Genomic DNA, 26,222 nt, shown 5'->3' on the forward strand with positions numbered 1-26,222 from the left:
ATTAATTGTTTTATTTATATTATGTCGTAAAAGTCAATATGAAGAACTCTTAAGAGTGTATCCTTAGCATTCAACAAACAAGTCCAATACATTCCAATACTTCTTTAAACTGCAGATTATCTGTATTTCTCTGTCTTTTATTGTCTCAGATGAGTTTAATAACGTAAAGTAATTGGTTTAAGTCTAATTATTTGTGCTTTTATGAGTGAATACGCACCAATGAAAGCAATCTATAATACTTTGAGTGGTCAAAAACTCAAAAGAAATCTCTAAGGCTTGTATCAGATATTTAATAATAGAAAAAGTAACATCATAACTTTCTCCATTGTCCGACTCACTGAGCTGATCAGCTTTAAAATAGTGTTTAATGGAATCACTGGGTTCATTTGATCAAACCATCTCTTCTCTTGATCATATTTCAAAGTTTTAATTCTACATCACTTTTTTTTCTGATTCCCATCAGCGGTGCCAGCTCCCCCCCACTCTGTGATGGCCGTCCGAGACACGGACACTTCTGTGCTGCTCCAGTGGCAGGAGCCCAAAGAGAAGCACGGCATTCTGGGATACTACCTGTACTACAGTGAAACTGGCAAACAGGACTGGAAGACTGTTAACAACAAGCCTCTCGCCACAACCAGGTAGCTGTGACAGAATGTTTGGGCCGCGGCTGCAGGAAGAATCAATCGTTTTTTTCGCTGAGTCTCTTTGATCTAAATAGTTCAACAATCGGGGTCAGCGTCTGCTTGTAAATTCATCTCAATTCTCCCTCACCTCAGGTTTATCGTCGACGGTCTGAAGACTCGAGGAGAATATGTGTTTCGGGTGAAGTCTGTGAGCCAAGCAGGGAACAGCAGCTATTCAGAGGAGTCTGAGCCCATCATCGTCAAATCGGCCATTTGTACGTGCAGCTGCCGAGCGAATACACAAAGCAGTGGACACAACATTTCATTTTCTGTCCAGACACGATTCAAGCATCTAAGACTCTCTATTCATTTGATGGTTTTACCAAATGAGCAGCACACGATTCTTCTAGTTGAGGCAAAAAAAGCATTTAAATGTGTTTAAATATTGAATCAATCAATTGATTTCAAATAAAACAAACGCAGCAAAAAATTGTTTCATGGACCCCTGTGACACCGACTCGTTTTAATTACATTCAAAGGCTGAACTGTTGGTTTTGACTGATTTGTTAAGTACACAAATATGTTCTCTCAAAACCTCGAGAGCATGTGTGCCCTCCAAATTATGAAAAGCATAATAAAACACTCAAAAGCATCACAGTGAGTCCTCCATGTTTTTCAGAGCTCAACAGGAAATAAAAAAGCATTTGTAGAATATCATTTATACACAGCACATTTAACTCTAACTGATACAGTCGGATTCACACCAGATTGCAATTTTTTTTTTATCAAGAATCATGAATTATTCATTCGGAAATTAATGACAGATTCCTTATCTTGCACAGTAAGTTATTAAAAACAATTTCCTGTATCCACATGTTCGTCCGGATCCACGCCAAAAAGTAATGGTCCCTTCAATTTGAATCTTTCGTAGTTGGTTTAAAGCCCAGACGGTAAATGAAGATGGACGACATCGCTGCTCCTCAAAAGTGAAGGCGAGGTGTCTTGATCGCCATCTAGTGGCTGACATTGTATTAGCAACAGTTTATAAACCCCACCTCCTCCATGTTAGTGGATGGGACAAGAACCAAACTAAAAAGTCAATAAACACATCAAAACAAAAGATAAGTTCTGTAATTTTAGTTAGTTGTTATCACAGTGGTGCATTTTTTAAGTGCTAACTTTTTCGGTGAGTTTGGTTTTAATTAGGTTTAATTAGGTTTTAATGAGGTCATGATTGACAGCTGAGACTGACTTGTGATTGGTCGAGCGAGTCAGACTCTAACTCCAGATGATATCCAGGATATCTTATCTTTATTAATATGATTTATTATTTAAAGGGAGGAAGTGGATACGTGTCGTCCATCTTTATATACAGTCTATGGTTTGAAGCTTTGTGGTGGTGATCGACCTCTTGAGGAGCTACTGAGCTGTACGTGTTCTCTGTAGCCTGCAGTACAGTACGATGATGATTTACTCTGGTTGCCGCTCACTGTCAGAATATTCTCACATCCTTTCTGCCGTTACTCTTTGTGTGGAACACATTTTCCTCAAACAGAATACAAGTTGAATAATTACTTGGCAAAGAGAGTTGTGAATCTCCGAGTGAAGACAGAAGTTGTCAGGGAGTCAGTGCCATTTCTCAGTCTATTTAACAAGAACATGTTCCTGCTAAGACACTCGTTTCTCTCTTTTTGTGAATCCCGCTGCTTGTTCCAGATGTTCCCTCCGCTCCCTCTGCCATCGCCCTGCTGCTGTGCACTGGATCGGAGATGGTGCTGGGTTGGAGGGCCCCCGCCCGTAACGGGGGAGATGGCGTACGTGGCTATTACCTGGACCAGAGGGAACAGGGCACGGAAACGTGGAGAGAGGTCAACGTCCAGCCCGTCAAAGAGAGGAAGTTAGAGGTCAGTAAAGCTCCAAGTTGTTACCGATATGGTGCATCTTGTTTTTTAATCATCCATGCTTTGTCCAGACTGAATTACCGGTTGGATTACCAGGAAAAGTGTGGACAGAGATTCATGGTCCCCAGAGAATGAACCCTAATGATTTGAGCCCACAGCTTTACTCCTACTGCCACCATCAGGTCTACATTTGTTGGCTTTCACTCAAGTATCTTGACATTGATTGCACAGAATTTGGTTTCAGACATTCATGGATTTAGACAGAAACTGTACACACACACATGGACGACCTGTCTCCACTTCCTCCCAGGATCCAGAAATCGAGCTAAAATAGGTTGGGTATGGACAAAGCCATTTAGATCCATTAGAGTCTGTTCTGTAGTGATGGGGGAAGGGGGGGGGGGGGATTGAGCCGCAGTAGACAGGTCCCTTCAATACAAACTCTTGACCAAACACCACTCAGTCCCAGCTGTCCATAATGATGTTGAGACTTGATTTATAGCATCAAATAACTAATTAATACCAAACTTAACTGAAAAAAAATCTGCATTTGACAAAACATCAGTGTGATGAAATCTATATAAAATTACAACTCAGCAATCCATGACAAGTTAAGACAGTGTCCCATCTGTTAACATGGAGGAGACCTATACTGCACCAATACACCTATGTTGTGCTCCCCAAATATTTTATCTCTAATCTTCTTTTAGGGTCATTTGAAATTGAAGTAATCGTAAAATACAAACTGTGGCTTTGGCTGCAGTATCTTGCTGTCCGATTAAAAGTATTCAATTAGTAATAAAACATGAATTCCTTATTCACAGTTAACAGGAAGTAGTTTTCAGCTTCTGATGCAAAGGTGGAGAGTTAATATAGATTCCTAAGATCAACCAAGGCTGCTCTACACATCATTTCCCATACGTTAATTATTTTTAATCTAATTACACTAATAACAGTTTTCTCCTATATTAAGCAGCTGAATTTAACATATGGCCAAAGCTTCCCCATGCACATTGGCTGTGTCACTAGGCAACACGCTGTGTCCATGGAGACCTGGAGGAAAGTTGAATCTATAACCTGACTTAGGCAGATTATAGGTCCTCTGTAATTAGACACTGTGCCAACTCGTGGTTATTTTTAGCAGTTCAAAACAAAGAGGAAGCCAATTAGACAGAAAAAGACAGTGTCGCTGTGAATCAAAGTTAGAGGTGAAGATGACTGGAAACACCTTCGATGGAAGAAACCATTCCACTGAGGACATGCAGCTCCCCCTCTTGGACTAAATGAGCAACATGAACAACCAAAGGAACCAGACCCTGAAGTAAAAGTACCATGAAAATACTGTAAACCTGACACCATCTTTTACAAGTAAAGCTCCTTTATTTTGAGTAGCTTTGAAATGCATTGACTCACTCTATATATCCGTTCACTGGATTCTTAATACTGAATTTGTTCTTATAGTTGCTTAATGTTGTCTGCCTCCCTTTCAATGGGCCACACAGTGGGAGGAAAGAAGAAAAAACTTTGATTTCATTTTAGAACTTTTCATTTGATCTTGCCTTTTGGAGAAAAATGTAAGGCTTCTGCCTCTTTGAGCCTCAAACAGTTCTTTAACTCATAGATCTGAAAACACGACAAGTAATCCCAACTACAGGCTCATTAGTCGGGGGCACAAGAAAGAAAAATTTGGAAAAACAACATGTTAAATCTTCTTTTAGAAGATTATCACATGTTTTATTGAAAGGGGAATTAAATTAATCAACTAAAGCTGTTAGATAAATATACTGGAGGAGAAATAACATTCTTTTCCTCTTAAATGTACAAGGAGCTTACAGCTGTACGCAATTATTAGTTTTTACTTTAATGTTATTTTTTGTAAAACACTTTGAGCTGCATTTTGTGTATCAAAGCTGCTGTATAAATATAATTTATTATTATTATTATCATTAATGCGCTAAGTTACTTTAATGCAATGTGAAAGTTTATATAAATGGTGCTTGAGGATGATTGTGTTGGGATGATAGTGAATACTGTGTCTCCCTGATCGTGACCCTGAACCTAAGAGGCGGATGCTTCACACTGAGCTCAGAGGTCGACAACCACATGATGAGTGGGTCATATTCATCAAATGCAGCCTGTTCGCCATCTAGTGGATGAAAGCTGTACTTCGTTCCACTTCTTAGGCCCTGACAACCTCTGTCTCGTCTGGTCTGTACATTAATCTGATAACAGGGTTGTGCTTCTACCTGAATCTAGTTGGAGAAGCAGCTGTAGATAATGATGAGGGTGGTTTATGGGGGAAATTGGTTTTTAGATAGCGATTGATATTGCTCTGAAATAAGCTCCCTCTGCTTGTGTCAATTAGCCGCTGGGAGCGTTAGCAGAAGTTCACAACTGTTCACGGGCGAGATAAGGGCCTTAAAGTCTAAGTGGCTGTGAATAGGAAGATCAATGAACAGATCAATGAGGCTGAGTCCTCCTCTCTTCCCAAAGCAAAAGTGTCTCAGGGCCTCGGCAGGAAAACGCTGAGGCAGCAGAAGCAGCAGAGCTAATCCCACATGAAATGCCTGCTGGAGTCTGGAGTGTGACTGTACCGGCAGCTTCTGCTCCTGTGTGATGTGACAGAGGATCCTCGTTCCACTCGGCAGCAGCGACGGTCTGACCTGAGTCGTTTGGATTCACACAAAAGGAATATTATGGTATAAGCAAGATACAGAATGCTGCACATTCTGTGTATTATCAAACAGTACTTCAAAAAGTGTAGAGTAAAGAAAGGAAACCAATTCCAGTCCGGATTTTACAGTGAAACCTGTTCTGTATTAGACTGGAGAGGTTGTTGGTTCAATCCCTGCTCCGTCAGTGCATCTGCAGAAGTGTCCTTGTCTAAGATGCTGAACTCCAAATTGCCCCTGATGACTGTGCTGGTCGTGTATGAAGTGCAGCATACAGCATCTCTGTATGAATGTGTGTGTGTGAATGTGGCTTGTGCTTTGAGTGGTGCACTGGAAAGCTATGTAAATACAGTCCATTAATTAAATAGCCTCGTCATTGAGGATTCTGTTTTGAGCAAACCTAATTAAATTCACTTTGAAATTAAACTAATTAAAAGAAGACCGAAAACCAAGATGGGGACATGCAGTGACAAACATCCACTAACACAATAACACACAAAAAAACTGAATAGAGCTGTATACCTGATATTTTTCCATTTCATCAAACTATTTAATGGCAAATTGATATTTTAAAATGATCAGATATATAATTTGAACATTGAAACCCCATTTGTCTTCAGCTTCACGTTGTCCTGTCATTAACGTTTTGTCCCTGCTTTGTTTCCATAGGTGTGTAACCTGACCAGTGGGCACTTGTACCAGTTCCGTGTGTTTGCAGCCAACAGGGCCGGTGTTGGGAAGCCCTCCGAGGCCAGTGAGGCTTTCCTGTGTGAGAAGTGGACAATGCCAGAGCCAGGTCAGTCAGAAAGGTCTGATATTTATTTGTCGATCCCCCCCACAAGTCTTTTACAATATAATAAGAAATTTAGAATTAGAAAATAACTTATGAAACAACTATTCATAAAAAATAATCCAGAGCAAACATATACTTTACATACTGGTCACAAGATGTCACGAACTAATCTTCATATTGAATTAATTTGCTTCCAAGATCACCCACATCCTCTTGTTTAGAGATTAAAAGTGAGCACAGAGGAACCGTGAAGCTGAAAACACCCAAGCATCAATATGTAAAACATGTTTTTGAATGTCGGAGGTCATTAACTTTGTAAATTCCAAATTTCTGATTAACTCGGAGCCTGTGTCATTACCAACCTACGAGGAAAAAGGCTGCGAGTTCACACAACAAAAGCTTTATTGACCCGGGCGTGTAAAGGGAGAGTAATTGATTGCAGACCATCCATCAGCCCCTGGAGGAGCCATTACCATTACCACCATTTTATGTTTATTTGAAACGACACCGTTAAAAGTGCATACGGTGGTTTCACGTGAAATAAGACTGGTCGATAAGAGGGGCCGGAATTAAAAACTGGCTATTTGAATAAAGTGCCATTTAAGTGCAGGAGTAGAGGCAGTGGTCAGCTGACCAGTGCATGATGCAGGAGCTCGAGTAATGGTGGTGAATTAGAAGTGGTTAGTATCGGACATTTATGCTCTGGTATTACTGGGGTTAGTGGGAAGTGGTTCTGTTGTTGAAATGTGGTCCAACCAAATAGTGAGTCCACAAGTGAAACTGCTCTGAAAGGCGGTAAACAAAAAACCAAGTTTTTAAACATAAGAAATATAATTTAACCTAATTTTAAACACAGTGGCATTTACATCGATCTAGCGCAAAACAAATAATAATGAAATAGTTTTTTTTTCATGAGGTGAAATATATAAATTTTGTAATTCTGTCAGTGTAGCTTTATTATTAAAGATTTCACAAATATATGGATTAAAATAATATTTATCATGATCATGTGAGATGTTATTGTTTATCAGTCCCATAAAGATTAACCATCTTTGATTTTATTTGGACATCAAAAAGTAATATTCAATATTTCATCCAGAAGTCATAACTCGCTAGTCTGTAAACTAATTTCAATCAGAACTCCGTCATAAAGGAGCATTACCACCAGCGTCACTGGACTGGTGTGGAATTCAATAATAGATAATGGGATAATTGTGTCAAAGGGGTGCGAGATCCAGGACCTTTTACATATTTTCTACTTAGGCACTGGTTTCTCTTTTACTCCTCATACACTTGATATTTCTCTACTTCTCTTAGTGTTTCACTTTGTTGTTTTTATACCTTGTTATATTGTGATTATGGAGCAGATTCCTGGCACAAGAAACTCCTTAGGGATTAATAAAGTTCTGTCTCATCTAAACTGCATCGGTAAGAAGCTGTAGAGGCAAAATCCAGGGCCAAGAAAACCCACCACTCACGACTGCTCATTAAGATCAATGCTTCAGGAAAGACTTTGCTCCGAAACAAACTTCTGGACTCTGGACTTTTCAAGCCAGGAGGGTTATTGCACTATATTGGAAGAGTGTGGATACTTCATCATTTGGGATGTGGAGAGCTCGGGTTGTATTGGACCAGCAGAAAGACTTTGTTTAACTCTGGAAATGTCGAATGTACCTGAGGAGATTCTAATGAATATAAGGAAATAACTTAATTTATTTATATCACACTAGATATTGGTATGTGGATGTGTAATATATGTACATTTCTGGTCTTAATGTTGTTGAAGCACAACATCAAACCTGAAGGAGACTCCTCGCCCTTTTCTTTCTCTTCTCTCACCTGCAGAATTTAGTTAGAATATCAACCTGACACAATAAAAGTTTAGGCATCATAAATTAATACAAACACAGAATCACAAATACAACCACACACACACACACACAGACACACACCGATTCTGCCTCAGACTTGGTCCAGTCGTGCTCGTATCAGCCTCCTGTGACATTAATATTGAAAATGGAGAGAGGCCACTTTTAAAGCACAGCTCATTAATCTTGGCAAATGGGCTTTCCTCTGTGCCATTAATAATTTAAAAGTGACTGAAAATCATTAAGCAAATTAACTACTATGTGCCGGCATGGAGTCAGGAGGGGTAGATTAAAGCAAAGTCACTGTACTGCTTTGGACTCAGCTGCCTTTCCTGCTTTTGTTTTTGCTGCGACTTCCCAACGTGACCTAAAGGTCGTATTCGGTCGGTTTCGGATTCAGGATCAATGTGTTGCTGGTCCTTGTTCCTCTGATCTCCAGAGCAAACACACTGACCGGGGGGGTTTGGTCGTGACCCTTGCTCTTCTCCCTCAGGTTGCCCGTACGACCTGCAGGTCAGGGAGGTGAGAGACGACTCCCTGGTGCTGCTGTGGGAGGCGCCGCTGTACGAAGGACGAGGCCCCGTCACTGGCTATTTACTGGAATTCAGTCAGGGGGACCAATCAGACGAGTGGACGTCTTTAAATGACGAACCAATCACTGACACAAAGTTCAAGGTGAGTGGAACTGTAAAAAAAAAGTTGGTGTAAGATGAGTATTACCTGATTTATAATAACCAAAAATGTCCGTTTTAAGTGGGAGTATATTATTATGTTATGGAAAACTCATTTTGCAAAAGCCGGCAGTGCTACATCCCTTCAGGTTATAAGGTTTTGAATAATCCAAAGGAATTTTGCACATGAGCAGTAAATTTGTTTGTTTGATGTGTTCCCAGGTGTCGGATCTTCAGGCAGGGCAGACCTTCCGTTTCCGTGTATCTGCTGTTAATGAGGCTGGGATGGGCCACGCATCCCTGCCCTCTGTGCCAGTCACAGCTCAGACCAAACCAGGTCAGCTATCATGGTTCACACATATACAAGCATCTTGATAATAATATAAATCCCCTCCGAGGCACGTTGGAGTTGCTGGACCTGCAGAAACAATATGAAATAATGAGAAAATCTAAAGATTGATATCACTCTCATGTCTTAAATATGAAGCTGAGCCCAGGAAATGATTAGCCTAGCTTAGCATAAAGACTGGAAACATTGGGAAACTGCTAGCCTGACTCTGTCATAAGCCTCCAGCTTCATATGACACAAGGGAGGTGTCGATCCTTTTTTGTTCATCTCATCGAGAGCAGAAAAAATAAGATTTCTTAAAATGCTGAAGTAATCCTTTCGATTTCTCTTTTCATGTCAGTTCAATTCAGTTATCAATAATAAAGATGTTACATTTACACCACAGAGCACGTGCAAGATGTATCCAACAGATCCATGCAATATTGATTAACTTTTTATTCAGATACATTAAAAAAAAAAAATGAACGTGAAGACGCGGCTTTCCAGATTTGCAGCGTTTGCAATTAGCAAGAAAAGGAATTAAGTTTAAATAAAGATGAGAGCATAATCAGGATAAGTTCATTTAAATTAAAACATTTATAAAGGACATGAAATATAAAGGACATAGAAAATGAGCAAGGAGTTGATCCAGGGGTTTTCTTCCTCTGTATATTTGCTGTGATCACATTTTCCCTCCTCAGGCACTAAAGAAATCGAGATTGGGGTGGACGATGATGGTTTCATATTTTTGGGCTACGAGGCCGAGGAGGTGGACGAGGAGAGCGAGGTCCTCTGGAGCAGAAACTACACGGAGCCTGTCGACCCCGACAGAACCCAAACAGAAACCACCAAGAACAAGTAGGTCGATCACATGCTGCACGTTCTCTTTCCTGTGATCAGGTGGATCTGTGACAGGGTCAGCGGACGGGGAAGGTTCACTCAAGCTGTGAGGGAGGTGCTTGTCTGGTGTCTGTCTCTGTGGAGCCTCTCTCCAACAGCGTCTTCGTGCTTTTCACACTCAAAGTGCCATCTCCTGGTTTTGCAGCTGCAGTGACCCACGTAGTATCACACAAACCTTGTTACACTTCTATAGAATAACTTTTGAAAAGAGGCTATGTTAACCCCTTACTGCCTGAATTAATTTCCAATTATAGAAAAAAAAATTTATTTTAGTTTTTGGCTGTCATAAAGATGCTTAATTAAGTGGAGGTTGTTAATTTCAATATAGCATTTACAGTAGATATAAAATTAAAGTATTATGGCAAATTAGCGACATTGGGCATAATGGGGCATAACCTTCATTTAACAAATCTTACAGCCTCTTCTATGTAGATTGATGCTGCTTTTGATTGAAATTGAATAACAACATATGTTTCTGTACAATCATTGCTGTTCCATCATCACAGTATTTAAAATACAGCTTAATACCTCAAAATAACTTTGCTGCACAGTCCCAAGGGGCTAGTATGTATTTTCCACTTCGACTACTAGATGGCGGCAGAGTGCTTCAAATACCTTCCTAGGTATGTGTAGTATTTGCACTATCAGGCACAATCGTCACCTCGGCGGCATTAAGACCGGAATGGGATTTGAGGCAAAATTCGCAACATCCGACTACAAGGGGATAATATTAGGGGTTTTGAAATCATGGAATTCAAAATTTTGGGAGTATTTCTCACTGGCATTCCCTCTGAATGTCGGCCTCTTTGGATTATCCAGTTTCCGAGTTTGAGGAAAAGCTGCCCTGCCACCTCTCACATCTTATTTACAGCACGTAGGAGAGAAATTAATCTAATTTCATGTTCAGTCGGCTGTGAGGTGTTAGGTCAAAGCTATTGGGACAGGAAGCACTGTGAGGTGTGACGGCTGGCGGCACAAAGCAGCAGCCGCCGCAGCCTTTACCGCAGGTTGGATAAACACAAAGATAAAGATGTTTTTCATCCGTCAGGTCAGTCCTCACCTTCAACGACCCCTGTGAGGAGGATCTGGGTCTGTACACCGTGGAGACGAGCGACAACCCCGACCTGTCGTCCAGCTACGACTTCACTGCTGAGGGTAAGAATCGCTTTTGTTCAATTTCTTATTTTATCTCAAGCAAAATGAAGAAATACAGTTCAGATCTGTTGTTTTAGAGAAGCAGGACACGTTTGCCATCCATCTATTGGAGGAGCCAACCAGAGCTGACTTTGGACAGGTCAACAGCTTAATGCAGGGCTGACATGTAGAAACAAACAACCAATCATGTTCACAGTCACACCTTCAGGCAATTTAGAGTCTCAAATGAATCTGAGGTGCATGTGTTTGGACTGCGGGAGGAAGTCGGAGTAGAAGCAAACAAACACGGGGGCAACATGCAAACTCCACACAGAAAGACCCGGGTTGAACTTTCTGCTGTGGGGTGGCAGTGATTGGAAACTAGGTGAAAGACCCAGAAGTCAAACCAGTGACCTTCTGCTAAAGCCATTTGCACCCATGTGTTATGAGCCTCAACCATTCGGCGCTATCGGGTCACACTCAGGACTTTTAATTTGAAGGGTTATCAAGCTTTTCTCTCAAGCAAATAATCATCCCCCTCACAGTCACTTCCTCAAGGTCGCGTCCGACCTCCGGCGAGGCCCGTTTTCAATCAACTCTCCAGCTTAGCAGCTTTACAAACAGAGCTACATGAGCCGCTGATCTACTCGCTGCTACTTTAACCGTGGGTATTACAATATGTGATCAAAGTTTAATCAGAGTGATTAACCTTCCGCTGCTGTTGTACTTTTTTTTCACAGACCTTGATCGACTCAAAGAACTCAGCTGGCAGGTCAGAAACCCACGTAGGTACCACAGAGATGCTTCATGTGTGGTTGAAGAGGTCTCACGGTTTTATCAGCTGCTAACGGAGTCTTTTTTTATCAGGCGATTCGTTAGACATCCTCCAAATGGTCTCAGTGCATCGATTTACAGTATTGATTTAGAAATACAATACTCATGTAACACAACAGCAAACAAAACAGCAGGACTGGGACTCGTCAGGAGTCGTGAAGTATTCTTCATTGATTTAATGATTTTCTAATTTATTCAGCTTAGCCTCTAATACCCTGTGTTTGATTTTCCCTCTGGCAGTGATAGGTCTGAAGTCGGGCTGGCAGGTGGAGGTTTCTGAGGAAGGGGCCGTTCGACTCTGGCTGCAGACGGAGAGTCTGAGTGACGCCGCCGAGCTCCGTCTCATCTTCAATGACCATGAAATCTCCAGCACTCCGGTAAGAGCCCGTCCCACAGGCTGTCCTGTGGAGCGGCGGCTCACAGAGTCCAGCGTGTCCCACACCCCGTCACAGTCGAGAGTTGGATCCTCACTCATACTACAAAAGCTTCATTCTGCAAAGTATTTTTGGGTGAAAGCATATAGACAAACAGGAAATGTGGTATTTGTCGACAGGAAACGCTTTATTGATTTGCAAAAGGCTTCAACATTGTTGTGAAATTCTACTGAAACTAGAAAAGCAGTCAGTGGAGCACAGACCTCCACCACAGGCCCAACAGTCCCCTGATGAAACTAGATCGTGATTTCCTAAACATCAAGATTCATGAATCATTCTCTAGCAAATCAGTAAAGAAGTTAAATCCAGATCATCACCAAAAAGGTAATGCATTCTTCCCTGAATGATAACCACACCGGGTTTTGTGTTAGTGGTTCCAGTAGTTTTTCTGAACCTACAAAGCAACAGAAAGAAATGGACAAACAAACAAATCAAAACCTCCTCTTGGAAGGTAACAATAAATATCTTGATTTTAAGGACTTAGCTCGACCAGGCAAGTGTCCATGATAAAAACCACTGATTATTCAGGCTCTGTTGATTTGCCTGTGTTATTTGTCCATGTGGCTTCTACAGAACCCCCTGTGATTCATAACTTTGCCCTTTTTAGAATATGGAAATAAATGTGCGTACATTTCCATTTCTGCAACAACAGATTTATTAGGAGAATTACAGACGTCATGAAACTCTACAATATACGTGCATTAGCGTGTAGCTGCATGCATCTGTCTTTGTGACAAGTCACTCTGAATCCAAAACAGCAATTATGTTTTATCAAACATCATGGAGGGCAGGAAATTGAGGCTGCCAACCAAGATGAAGGTGCAGGTGTGCGAGGCAGCAGAAGGATCCGGGAGCGGAGCTAATTTCGCATCGTGTGAGAGTGAAGGTGGAGAACATCTGTTTAGGGGAAAGCAGAGGAGGAATAAATATGCAATTTGTACAATTTTCCCCAAACAAACATTGTTCAGACTTATAAATCAACAGTACATTTCCTCCTAATAGAGGCTCTGGATGAAATGGCTCTTTGAAATGCAAAAGAGACGTAGACGTGTGAGGCATAATTTAAAGCAACACTCTGTGACTTTTACTGAGCAACAGCGCCCTCTGCAGCCACAGGTAGATATTGACATGTAGAGGAAAAACAATCAATGTTCTGAGTGGAGTTCTGACAAGGAGATTACCCATGATCCTCTAGTTCCTGAAGCAGAAGAGCTGCTGCTGTAACAAATCCAACAAAATCTGTATAAAATTCATCATATTTTAAAAGTGTCCTGCTGAATATTGGAGATAAACTCACGTTTTTAATGTCTTCTGAGTCGTTTTAACTGAGCTACACACTCACCACAGTTACATAGAACAGACGTTTAGGGTGAGGAGAGGAAACCAAAGAGGAAACATTCTCCAGTGAACCTTCAAACTCATTCTGAAGCTGCTATTTTAGGGTAAAAAGCTGCATCGTGTTGTGTAAACATATATTCATGATAAACAAACGTGTAGGTTTCATCACATCTTTCCCATATTTCACAAATGACCTCCAAATCCCTTTCCTTTGACGAAGCAGCTCAGTCGAAGCCACAGGGACAAAAACAAAAAAGCATTTTCTTTAATATTCTTTGCACCATCGCTGGAGAAATGTTGTGACGCTGCAGCACAAAGGAAAGTTAAATATATGGAGACACGGCGCAGAGAGTTCACTTGGCATCTGAAAGCGCTGCTTGAAATGAGACGACCCAAAATAAAGGAACTGTGTAATCACCCAGGAACATGAACTGAACGGGAACAAACCTCCTCCGCTGCAATATGTGTGTGTTATGACACCACGCTAAAAATAATCAGCACGCCTGTCGTCTCGGTTATTGAACCACGACGTGTCCACAGAGAGAAAATCAAACACGGCGCCGCACATAGATTTATGGTGGTTTCACAACTCGGTCTGCTGCACTTTGTTTGTCGGTGTTAGCTCGTGTGTTTCACAGGAGGCGGGAGGCTGCTTTACATCCGGCTGCTCACATTCCACTTTCCACTTGATGCCATTATTCGCCGGTATCGCGGCTCCATCCAAACACCGCTGATTGCACGTTATTTCCAAATGATCACGGCTGAGGTTTGCAAATTCAAAAGCCATTTGGCTGATTAAGGCCCTCAGGCTTGCCATTCATCACAAATCACAGCCAGCCACTGAGGCCCATCAACATGCACGGCACACACTTAACTTGATGATGAACGTAAAAAGCCATGAAAATGAGCTGAAAGGCTGTTTCTTTCCTCTGTGTATTTGCTTGTTTGTTTGTGTGTGTTTTTAAAATATGTATAAGAGTGGTCCATACTGCTCCTGTCTGTATTCTCTCTGGATGAGTAACCCTTCCAGCAAACGGGGGTGTCCTGTCTGCACTGGTCTGTGTGCCATCTGTCTGCATGGAGCTGATGTGTACTGTACGTGCGCCAACGCTTGTTTGCTCGCCCGCAGCACCGTCAGATCAACTTGGACAGGGCCAAAGGTCTGGTGGAGATACTGTTTGATCGGCTGCGGGAGGAGGACGAGGGCTCGTACACGGCTCAGCTGAGGGACGGCCGCGCCAAGAACCAGTTCACTTTGGTGTTCGTGGACGAGAGTAGGTCCCTCACCCGCCGCCAAGTGGTCTTCTTAGCTTAGTTTTTTAGTTTGTACCATAATAAATGAAGATCAATGTTAATGGGAACGTCACACAAAGTCGGTTTTTCTGAAGGATTTAGCAGCTTAATGAACGTCACATATTTGTATAGTCTATTTCAAAGGGATCACTTTAGGTCAGAAAGGTCAGTAATTCAGTATTTCCTCAGCACATGTCATGTTTATTTTGCAGAAAATACTATTTAATAAAATATTAAAAATCATCACTCAAGCTAGATTAACACTGGTTTATTTTAAATGAATGATTAATGAATGGTTTCTACTCTTTATGTATTTCCCTTTTGAAACCCAGCCATTATTGTTGTATATATACTATATAGATAATTGAATAAAGATAAGATGTTATTGTTCCCCACAATTGAGAAAAGTGTAGGGTTGAAGGACGACATATTACAAATGGTGTTAAATAAATAAAAGAAACTTATTCTTAAACACACTTCAGAAAAAAGAACAAATAGCCTTTTCTAAAACACACTGTCCCCCCCCCCCCCCCCCCCCCCCCCCACACCCCACCCCATCAGTTTATGATCCTTCAAACAAACCTCAAGGCCGAGCAACAGTGTCCTCCACCCAAGATCAATAATCAAATTCAGAGGAACATTAAGATCTGGGTGTTTTTTTTATTTTCTCACAACAGTGATGGTGTTTTGGGTCAAATAACAGTTTTTCAGGTCATCAGCCTCTCACGGTCCCATTATATCTGAATGCCAAACATTTACTCTACTTAATTACACCATCATCTGCAGAAATTACAGGATATGATTTGCACCACAATAACTTAACTGGTTTTGCAGGGACATAAAATCCAGGTCAAAGAATCCTGTTTTAAATCTTGTCTTGAAGCAGACTTTAATTATCCTGATTTCATTTTACTGGAACTGCTTTCACTGATCTTATTCTGATCCTTTGTTTCTTAGAGGAATTTCCTCATTTGGTTAGAATCTATATAAAAAAATAATTATTTTGTGAAAGTAAAGATAAATATCGATAACAGCAAATATACATACAACAGCAAACTGTGTTCAGTCATCACGTGTTTGACATTAAGAATCTGTTGGAGCGACAGGTTGTCATCATTTCCTCCATTGTGATTGTGTCTTCTGTCTATTTTTCTCTCAGTCTGATTTTTATAATATCTGATATAAGTCTTTGTATCTTTGTCAGTGTTCCGTCAGACGCTGGCGTTGGCAGATGCAAACCGACGTGACCACCAGAGAAAGTCCGGTGAGAAAATCATTAACCTGTAATAAATACAATCAGAGCCTCGGGAGCTGCACAACTCAAATCCCAGTCAGACTCAGTGTACTGGTTCATCCTGTAGTGAGTGTTTTTCCTGATTTCTACATTTAATGACAGGAGAGGAAACTTCCTTTGCTCCTGAACAACTCTTTTGAGACTCGTATAAATAACAATTTAATTTCTCTTATTTTCCAGATGATAAGATATTTAAGTGTTTTCGACCATTCATTGTTGGTTTAAATCTGACTTCTGTCCCTTTCATGTTTTTATCACACTGAATAACTACCTTACGGTCTCTGTTACTGTGGTTCACTACAGATTTATATTGTATGTATTAATAATTTGCTCTGTTTTCTAAGGACCATATTTCCAGGAATTCCTGTCATGGAGTATAAATGAGGACTGTGAACTCATTATAAAGTGCAAGGTACTTTCACATCGTATAGAATAAATTTGATAATGGGAATAGTAGAATTAACCTAACAACAAATATAGAAAATCTTCAACTTTATTTACAAAGGCCTAAACTTGGCTATAAAATGACTTTTTGTTTGGGTCTCATGTGACTTTCTGAGAGAATAGAACAGATTTGGTGCGTGTCTCTTTACACAGGTGACCAACACAAACAAGGACACGTCTCTCAGGTGGTTTAAAGGCGGCGTGGAGGTGAAGCAGCAGTCGTACGACCAGTCGTCAGGAGTCAGCACACTCACCATCCCACAGGTAGCCAGAAACAAACCTGATATATGATCTGTATCCAGTTGGTTAATGTGTGGAGCGGCGTGAAGGCCTCAGACAAATGTGAATCATAAATGATGGCTGGTGTAGAGAGAGGGAAACACAAGCTGAGCGCTCTGACAGGCAGATGATGGTCAGAGGATTAGGTCTGGAAAGGTCCCAGATCCACCTTGACATCTATTCTAACTTGTAAATAAAAGGTGGATTTGATTCATTCATTTCATTAGGTGACAAAGGAGGTGGCCGGCTCGTACAGAGCTGCAGTGTCAGATAAGAGAGGAGAGGATGTCAGCACCTTGGAGTTACTGGACCACGGTGAGACCTCGTCAGACGAGTGTCCACTAAATACATTTGTCCTTGTGGCCATTTCAGTTTACACAAATCATCCATCATCCATAGAAACGAGATAATTCATATGCTTGAATTTGTTGTCATCTTGTCTCATTATCTGTTCTCAGCTTCCATCTTCCACCTCCACTCCTTGGTTCGGTATTTGCAGCCGTAAATAAAAAAACACTGAACGGACACTTGATTGTTCTTTTTATTTACAGAGTATGACCAGCTCCTGCAGCAGCTGAGTAAACAGTGTGGTGAGTTATTCACGTCTTTAATGAACAACCTTTGTGTTATATTTTACACTAGGTGTGTGTGTCTTGGGATGAGGATAAAAAACGGTTAGCAGCGTTATTATAAGGACTTATGTTGTTTCAGACAATATTTTATATTAATATGTGTTGACCCTCATCGACTGTATAAAGAGGTTGACCTGCCCAGACAGTTTTTTATCCTGCCAGAGAAACTAAAATGTGTGAACTCTAATAAAAATGGCTTCCCTGTGTGTCTCTGCAGCGCTATCAGCCGGCCCACTGAGCGTTCAGAGCACCGCTGCAGGTTTCAAGCTCTACTGCTCCCTCAAATACTACATAAGCCACCTGAAGACCAGCTGGAACTTCAAGTGAGTCCACATGCATCAATCTGACCTCATGACGAATGAAACTTGGTTTAAGTTCTGCAAGAGACCTCATTTGGAAAGTAGTTTAAAGCCCCAAATGTGCAGTCAGCGTGGTCGCACCACCACAGCTGCAGCTAGTGTGCATGTGCACAGCATGAACGTAGCCACACACAAAACCCAACAGCGGTACAAGAGAACACTGAAGAGGACACAGACAATGATAATCAACTCATCTCATCTCATCTCTCATCATCTCATCGTCATCCGCTTATCCGGGGTCGGGTCGCGGGGGGAGCAGCTCAAGCAGGGGGCCCCAGACTTCCCTTTCCCGGGCCACATTGACCAGCTCTGACGGGGGGATCCCGAGGCGTTCCCAGGCCAGTGTTGAGATATAATCTCTCCACCTAGTCCTGGGTCTTCCCCGAGGTCTCCTCCCCACTGGACGTGCCTGAAACACCTCCCAAGGGAGGCGCCCAGTGGGCATCCTTACCAGATGCCCGAACCACCTCAGCTGACTCCTTTCTAAGTAAAGGAGCAGCGGCTCTAATCCGAGTCCCTCACGGATGACTGAGCTTCTCACCCTATCCCTAAGGGAGACGCCAGCCACCCTTCTGAGAAAACTCATCTCGGCCGCTTGTACCCGCGATCTCGTCCTTTCGGTCATCACCCAGCCCTCATGACCATAGGTGAGGATAGGAACGAAGATCGACCGGTAGATCGAGAGCTTTGCCTTGCGGCTCAGCTCTCTTTTCGTTACAACGGTGCGGTAAAGCGAACGCAATACCGCCCCCGCTGCTCCGATTCTCCGGCCAATCTCACGCTCCATAGTACCCTCACTCGCGAACAAGACCCCGAGGTACTTGAACTCCTTCACTTGGGCTAAGGACTCATTTCCTACCCGGAGTAAGCAATCCATCGGTTTCCTGCTAAGAGTCATGGCCTCAGATTTAGCGGTGCTGATCCTCATCCCAGCCGCTTCACACTCGGCCGCCAGCCGATCCAGTGAGTGCTGAAGGTCACAAGCCGATGATCCAATGAGGACCACATCATCCGCAAAAAGCAGTGACGAGATCCTCAGACCACCGAACTGCAACCCCTCCCCACCACGACTACGCCTCGATATCCTGTCCATGTATATCACAAACAGGATTGGTGACAAGGCGCAGCCCTGGCGGAGACCAGCACCCACTGAGAACGAAACTGACTGGCTGCCGAGGACCCGAACACAGCTCTCGCTTTGGGAGTACAGAGATTGGATGGCCCTGAGGAGAGACCCCCTTACCCCATACTCCCGCAGCACCTCCCACAGTTTCTCCCGGGGGACCCGGTCATACGCCTTCTCCAGATCCACAAAACACAAGTGGACCGGATGGGCATACTCCCAGGCCCCCTCCAGGATCCTTGCGAGAGTGAAGAGCTGGTCCGTAGTTCCACGTCCGGGGCGAAAACCGCATTGTTCCTCTTCAATCTGAGGTTCGACGATCGGCCGAACCCTCCTTTCCAGCACCTTGGAGTAGACTTTACCAGGGAGGCTGAGGAGTGTGATACCCCGATAATTGGTACACACTCTCTGGTCCCCCTTTTTGAACAGGGGAACCACCACCCCGGTTTGCCACTCCTTTGGCACTGTACCCGATTCCCACGCGATGTTGAATAGGCGTGTCAACCATGACAGCCCCTCAACACCCAGAGCCTTTAGCATTTCTGGCTGGATCTCATCAATTCCTGGGGCTTTGCCACTGCGGAGATGTTTGACTACCTCAGTGACCTCCACCAGGGAAATTGACGACGAAACACCATCAACCTCGAGCTCTGCCTCCAACATAGAGGGCGTGTTATTCGGATTCAGGAGTTCCTCAAAGTGTTCCTTCCAACGTCCGACGACCTCCTCAGTTGAGGTCAACAGAGTCCCATCCTTACTGTACACAGCTTGGATGGTTCCCCGTTTCCCCCTCCTGAGGTGCCGGATAGTCTTCCAGAAACACTTTGGTGCCGACCGAAAGTCCTTCTCCATGACCTCTCCGAACTTCTCCCACACCCGCTGCTTAGCCTCCGACACGGCAGCAGCTGCAGCCCTTCGGGCCTGTCGGTACCCTGCAACCGAGTCAGGAGTCCTCCAGGATATCATATCCCGGAAGGCCTCCTTCTTCAATCGGACGGCTTCCCTGACCACCGGTGTCCACCACGGTGTCCGAGGGTTACCGCCCCTTGAGGAACCTAAGGCCCTGAGGCCACAGCTAGCCGCCGCAGCTTCAGCAATGGAGGCTTTGAACACTGCCCACTCCGGCTCAATGTCCCCAACCTCCACAGGAATGCCAGAAAAACTCCGCCGGAGGTGTGAGTTGAAGATACCTAGGACGGGGGCCTCCTCCAGACGTTCCCAGTTCACCCGCACTACTCGTTTGGGCTTACCAGGTCTATCCGGAAATTTCCCCCATTCCCTGATCCAACTCACAACCAGATGGTGGTCGGTTGACAGTTCCGCCCCTCTCTTTACCCGAGTGTCCAAAACATGCGGCCTCAGATCAGATGACACGATCACAAAATCGATCATTGATCTTCGGCCTAGGGTACTCTGGTACCAGGTACACTTATGAGCACCCTTATGTTCGAACATGGTGTTTGTTATGGATAATCCATGACTAGCACAGAAGTCCAATAACAAACGACCGCTCGGGTTCAGATCAGGGAGGCCGTTCCTCCCCACCACGCCTCTCCAGGTATCTCCATCGTTGCCCACGTGGGCGTTGAAGTCACCCAGCAGAACTACGGAGTCCCCTACTGGAGCCCCATGCAGGACTCCATTCAGGGTCTCCAAGAAAGCCGAGTACTCTGAGCTGCTGTTTGGTGCATACGCACAAACAACAGTCAGAGTTTTCCCCCCTACAACCCTTAGGCGCAGGGAGGCGACCCTCTCGTCTACCGGGGTAAACTCCAACACCGCGGCGCTCAGCCGGGGATTTATGAGTATCCCCACACCCGCCCGGCGCCTCACGCCCTTGGCAACTCCGGAGAAGAATAGAGTCCAACCCTTATCCAGGAGTACGGTACCAGAGCCGAGACTGTGCGTGGAGGTAAGCCCCACCAGATCTAACTGGTAGCGCTCCACCTCCCTCACAAGCTCCGGCTCCTTTCCCCACAGCGAGGTGACGTTCCACGTCCCCAGAGCCAGCTTCTGCCGCCCGGGTCTGGTCCGTCGAGACCCCTGACCTTCGCTGCCACCCATGTGGCTGCGCACCCGACCCCAACGGGTCTTCCCACAGGTGGTGGGCCCATGAGATGAAGAGAGGGGGGGTGCCACGTAGTTTCTTCGGGCTGTGCCCGACCGGGCTCCGTGGCAAACCCGGCCACCAGGCGCTCGCCATCGAGCCCTCCGTCTGGGCCTAGCTCCAGACGGGGGCCCCGGGCTTCCTCCGGGCCGGGTCACATCTCCTCTTCCGTCGATATTCATTGAGGCTTTTTTGAACCATTCTTAGTCTGGCCCCTCACCTGAGACCACTCTGCCATGAGAGACCCTACCAGGAGCACAAGGCTCCAGACAACACAGCCCTCAGGTTCATAGGGACACGCAAACCTCTCCACCACGATAAGGTGACGGTTCCAGGAGAGGATCAACTCATCTATTGTAATATTTCTCCACTCTTTGGCAAAGTCTGAGACTCTGATTAATGTTCAGCCCCTAAAATCCTCATCAAAGTTCAACTAGTAACAACTTAGAAGAATAAACTTTAACAGTGCAGCTGGATGTTGACGTCTCCATGCAAATGTGGAGGCACATCTGGACTCTCAAACACCTGCTTCATCCTGATTGTGTTCTATAATCTGTTATCTCCTCACTTCACGTTCTGCAGCCAAACCATCTTCAAACATATTTCATATTTCGGGCTGAATTTTTTGGGAAATTCTCTTTCTTCCCAGAGGGTAACCATGAACTCCAGTGTAAAGAGAATAAACCTACAGGGAAAAGATGGAACAATTGGAGACTGTCAGACTAATAACATCTTATTTCCAATCTAAAACATATTTAAAGGGAAAATGTACGGTAAGGGATGAAACCAACATTTTTAGAATTTTTATTTTGTGGAAGAAAAAGTCCAAAAATTCCAGAGAAATTGAAAAATCCCTCATCTGTCTTTTATAACGCTCAAACCTAAATGTGCAATTCATCGTCTTTAAAGACTTTAACACTTTTATAATTGATTAATAGCACTGCTGGTTGTTTAATGAAACCTGATGATTGCTTCCCGGGTATAGCTGGTTTCTTTAGTAAGGCCAATAGCACCAACTGCTGGGGGATTTAGGAATAGTCACTGCAAAAATTAAAACAGAGTAAATGGATAAATATGATGTGATTTAATTGTCCCTTTGACCTATTTACGAGTTTATAGTTTAGAATCATTGACTCCTGATTTTGTAAGAAATAAGTTATTTACCTACAAAGTGCATTTTGTTCACTTTATCGTGCATTTAACTGATTATAACCATAATGAGCGTGGGGCCGTTAAACTGTTTGAGGATCTGTCATATACCAGTAGGTTGGTGGTGGCAGCTTGTATCAACATTATATACGTGTGTGTTCCCCTGTAGGGAGAAGAAGATCGACCAGGGAGCTAAAACAAAGACCGGGAGCAACATGCAGATGGTCTGGATTGAAATATTCAACCCAACAGAAAACGATAAAGGCAAATACACACTGGAGATGTTCGACGGCAAAGAGACCCACAAACGGTATCTGGACCTGACTGGACAAGGTGAGTGGAAACAATACTGTTTGATTTAAATTGATCTATTGCACAATTTGGGATTATGAAAATATGACAGAGCAAATGAGATAAGATTTGAATTGGTCCGTTTTTTTGTCTTGACCATCATTATAACTTCCAACAGCCTTTGCTGATGCCTTGCTGGAGCACCAGAGGCTGAAGTAAGTGCTGCAGTAGATAGGAGCATCGTGCATGGTTTGCTGTGACACTAAAAGACAACAGTGGAGTGTCGGTAGTAAAAAACTAACTGACCTAGGGGTCGTTTCTCCTTGAACCCTTTACATTGAAAAGCATCTGAGCAGCGACTGTTGTTCCTTGACATTGTGCAATGACATATTGATCTGACCCTTTGTTTTCATCCCTTAGGCAAGCAGCCATCGCTGACAAAAGTGAGTCTCAGATTATGTGTTAGTTCTTAAATATTTATGTCCACAACAGAGATTAAAAGATTTTACAGTGGCTGTCGTATTTTATTTTAGATCGGGCCAGAGTGACTAAAGGTCTTCCTGATGTGGTGGCCATCATGGAGGACAAGGTATGTCACTGTCAACACAGCACTGCAAACACTATTAGAGACACTGTTCATACACACTTGCACTGCGTTGTTACTGTGAACAATTTGTGATTCCCTCCTGTCATCATTTCCTCTCCTTGTCCTCTCCACAGTCTCTGTGTCTGACGTGCTTCATCGACGGAGAACCAGCCCCAGAGATCCTCTGGCTCCACAACGACAAGGAGATCGTGGACCAGACCCAGTTCACCATCACTAAAGAGCCCAAGTGCAGCACCATCACCGTCAACATCATCAAGACGGGGAACTCTGGAAAGTACAGCATCCTTGTGCGCAACCAGTACGGCTGTGAGAAGGTCGATGTGACCGTGAGCGTGTACAAGCATGGAGAGAGGCCTCCAGCCAATGCTGTGTTGATGGGTTTATAGACTGATGATTAGTCAAGAAGTAACTCTGCATGATTTATACGCTTCAGACTGAGATTTCACTTTGTGTAAAGAAATGATGGATCCAAAATCAAAAATACATAGAGGGATAGAGGACGTGGATGGATAGATAGAAGGTAAAATGAAATGATGGTGAGTTATTCTTGTATTTGGGCATATGAGGAAATTATAACGAATGTGTCAGAAAAGCAATCTCCAAATTTTCTATAAAAGTTAAATACGAAACTGTACATGCCATAAAAGTGTAATTTTCAAAATTAACAGAAGATGGAAATGTCAAACTCACAGATTTCACTTGTGTTTCTTTACATAACAAGACTGATTAACATTTATATTCCTCTTTAAAGTTCATTCAAGCTAATTCAAGGTCTTTAATGTCACCATTGATACCATAGTTACTGGTGACTACAGCTTATGGTAGCAAATGTTAGCTGAAACTATTGTATACCCTGCATAGGTTAGCTGATAATGTTAATGTTAGTTGATGTTTGCAAACATTAGCAAATTAAAGTAATTAGATTACTTGTAGTTGATTGTTGCTTTATAATCGACATCACACGGTCATGTTTGCTGGCCACAGTCACCAATGTGTGGAGAAGCTGTTAAAACACATATGTGCCATTTGTTTGTGTGTGTGTGTGTGTGTGTGTGTGTGTGTTACATGGTGAATAAAGCTGATGCATTAAAACATTTCACCAGGGTTTTATTTTTATGAGGACAAGTTTGATCTCATTACAGTAATCTTTAGTTTCATTTTAAGATCATATATTGTTGTAAATGTGGACTACAGTTTTCTTTGTATATGATTTTGCAAGCAGAGACAATGTCTTGTACTTTGAAAGCAAACAGTCCCCAGTGTCATTAACCCCACTGGGTCCCAGATTGACACCAGGAGGTTGAACCGCAATCGTGAGGGAAGACACGAATGAAGTTAATATAAGATCACGTTAAAATCAAAGAGTCCTAAGTAAATGTGGTTTAGTTTGTATTAAATGAACCTTATTCTGCTTTCGGTCGTGGACGTTTGAACCTGATTTCTGAGCGAATCCTGTTTGTCATCAATCAAAATCCACAACAATGCAAGAACTTTGCATTTAAACAGTCGTCACTTTAATAATGCAAGAAACCATATTTCTCAATGCAATATTTTATGAGTAAAAATATCTGAAGTCTGTGAAACTCAACCACACACAAAACTATAGTGTAAGTCTAAACTCACGCTGCAGGTTTGTCCAAACAGGAGTAAGTGAACTCCAGGTTGTTCAAACAGCAGTGATTACTTCATTAAGGGGTTTGTTACTCATTACCCATCAGCACTGGGACCCCTTTGCTTTCCAGTATAAGAAGGTGGGAGCAGCCGCACGCTCTTCACATTGTGTTGAGCTTCACACATCTGTCACATCCTCCAGCCCACTTTGGTGAAGGAGATCCCAGACCCTCGAGAAGACATGGAATTCAACGGAACATGGCAGGTTTACTCTCAGGAGAACTACGAGGAGTTCCTCAGGGCCATGGGTGAGAATAGCACCTCGCAACCCAGACACTTTTCAATCCTTGCTTTAAGTTCAACTGTTCACGAATTAACACAAAACTTTTTTTTCTAACAGACCTCCCAGAGGATATCATCAAGATGGCAAAGGACATCAAGCCAATTACTGAGATCAAGCAGAGTGGCAAAGACTTTGTTATCACCTCCAAGACCCCAGGAAAGTCTGTGACCAACTCCTTCACCGTCGGCAAAGAGGCTGATATCACCACCATGGACGGCAAGAAGATCAAGGTTTGTCTAACTCACATTCTATATTGCCAGACTGAAAAAAAAGCTCAGTAGCTAAAGTAATGTATCAGTCTTTGGTGTACATTTTTGATATAAATATGTTAAAAGCATAAGTTATATTACTTCAACAAATACTGAGTTTTGTATAACTTCTCTGACCACCAGTGCATTGTCAACATGGAGGGTGGCAAACTGGTCTGCAACACTGGCAAGTTCTGTCACATCCAAGAGCTCCAGGGAGGAGAAATGGTCGAGGTACAGTGCATCTTACCAGTTGGCTCACAATGATATGTTTCTATCAGCTGATATATATTAAATGCATCTTCTTTTTTTTCTTATCCCTTTGCAGACATTGACCATGGGCTCAGTCTCTCTCATCAGGAAGAGCAAAAAGATGTAAACTTCGACATGAAGAAACCAAAGTCTATTTAAAATAAAAGTGTTGATTAAATAAGTCTTGTTTGTGTCATTTTTTCTTGCCTCTCTTTGTAACGGTCCTACTCACCTCTATACCTGATATTAAAAGATGAATGTAATAGACTGACCAACACCAACAGTTTGTGCACTCGACTGGGTTTACTGAGACCCCTGCTGGTAGTGTGAGTTTGTGCAGGGGATATTATTGGGATTTTAACCAAAAATAAAAATAAAAACAAATTAGAAAATATATTCCTGGTCCAGACAATGACTGATAATGAGATAATGTCTCTGCAGCTCTGGTACTTATCTGGCTTTGCTTTGTTTTTGTGTCATCTTGGAAGAGCTTGCTAAATAAATAAGCTTTGGCTTTTTGCTATGGACCAGTACCTATGTGTGACCTGAGGGCCATTCAATTATATTACATAATATTATTATATACATTGTATATTACATTACATTATGTTGTTATTTACAAATACAACACAAATCGAACAAATGTCAATATGCATGTTGCATCATCATTTGCTTAAAGTGTCTTTCTTCAACC

General features: G+C 42.9%; 2 protein-coding genes across 2 annotated transcripts in view; both read left to right on the forward strand.

Annotated features, from left to right (window-relative positions):
* Positions 1-24,133, forward strand: part of myom3 (myomesin 3) — a 52,552-nt gene extending 28,419 nt beyond the window's left edge. Inside the window, exons 16-37 of the mRNA XM_053433424.1 lie at positions 464-638; positions 777-898; positions 2,340-2,527; positions 5,866-5,992; positions 8,351-8,532; positions 8,751-8,865; positions 9,558-9,714; positions 10,805-10,911; positions 11,631-11,675; positions 11,965-12,101; positions 14,626-14,770; positions 15,994-16,053; positions 16,428-16,495; positions 16,681-16,791; positions 17,034-17,121; positions 17,358-17,396; positions 17,656-17,761; positions 22,346-22,509; positions 22,646-22,682; positions 22,888-22,910; positions 23,001-23,056; positions 23,188-24,133. Of these exons, the coding sequence (XP_053289399.1) occupies positions 464-638; positions 777-898; positions 2,340-2,527; positions 5,866-5,992; positions 8,351-8,532; positions 8,751-8,865; positions 9,558-9,714; positions 10,805-10,911; positions 11,631-11,675; positions 11,965-12,101; positions 14,626-14,770; positions 15,994-16,053; positions 16,428-16,495; positions 16,681-16,791; positions 17,034-17,121; positions 17,358-17,396; positions 17,656-17,761; positions 22,346-22,509; positions 22,646-22,682; positions 22,888-22,910; positions 23,001-23,056; positions 23,188-23,460 (2,525 nt within the window). The 3' untranslated portion in view covers positions 23,461-24,133. The remainder of the gene's footprint in view (positions 1-463; positions 639-776; positions 899-2,339; positions 2,528-5,865; positions 5,993-8,350; positions 8,533-8,750; positions 8,866-9,557; positions 9,715-10,804; positions 10,912-11,630; positions 11,676-11,964; positions 12,102-14,625; positions 14,771-15,993; positions 16,054-16,427; positions 16,496-16,680; positions 16,792-17,033; positions 17,122-17,357; positions 17,397-17,655; positions 17,762-22,345; positions 22,510-22,645; positions 22,683-22,887; positions 22,911-23,000; positions 23,057-23,187) is intronic.
* A 692-nt stretch (positions 24,134-24,825) lies between these two features.
* Positions 24,826-25,709, forward strand: fabp10a (fatty acid binding protein 10a, liver basic). Its single transcript, XM_053432720.1, has 4 exons — positions 24,826-24,993; positions 25,086-25,258; positions 25,421-25,510; positions 25,605-25,709. The coding sequence occupies exons 1-4, from the start codon at positions 24,927-24,929 to the stop codon at positions 25,653-25,655; spliced, it is 381 nt and encodes a 126-aa protein (XP_053288695.1). The 5' UTR covers positions 24,826-24,926; the 3' UTR covers positions 25,656-25,709.
* Positions 25,710-26,222: the final 513 nt, after the last annotated feature.

The sequence above is a fragment of the Pleuronectes platessa genome, chromosome 10, assembly GCF_947347685.1.
Source record: "Pleuronectes platessa chromosome 10, fPlePla1.1, whole genome shotgun sequence".
NCBI classification, from domain to species: domain Eukaryota; kingdom Metazoa; phylum Chordata; class Actinopteri; order Pleuronectiformes; family Pleuronectidae; genus Pleuronectes; species Pleuronectes platessa.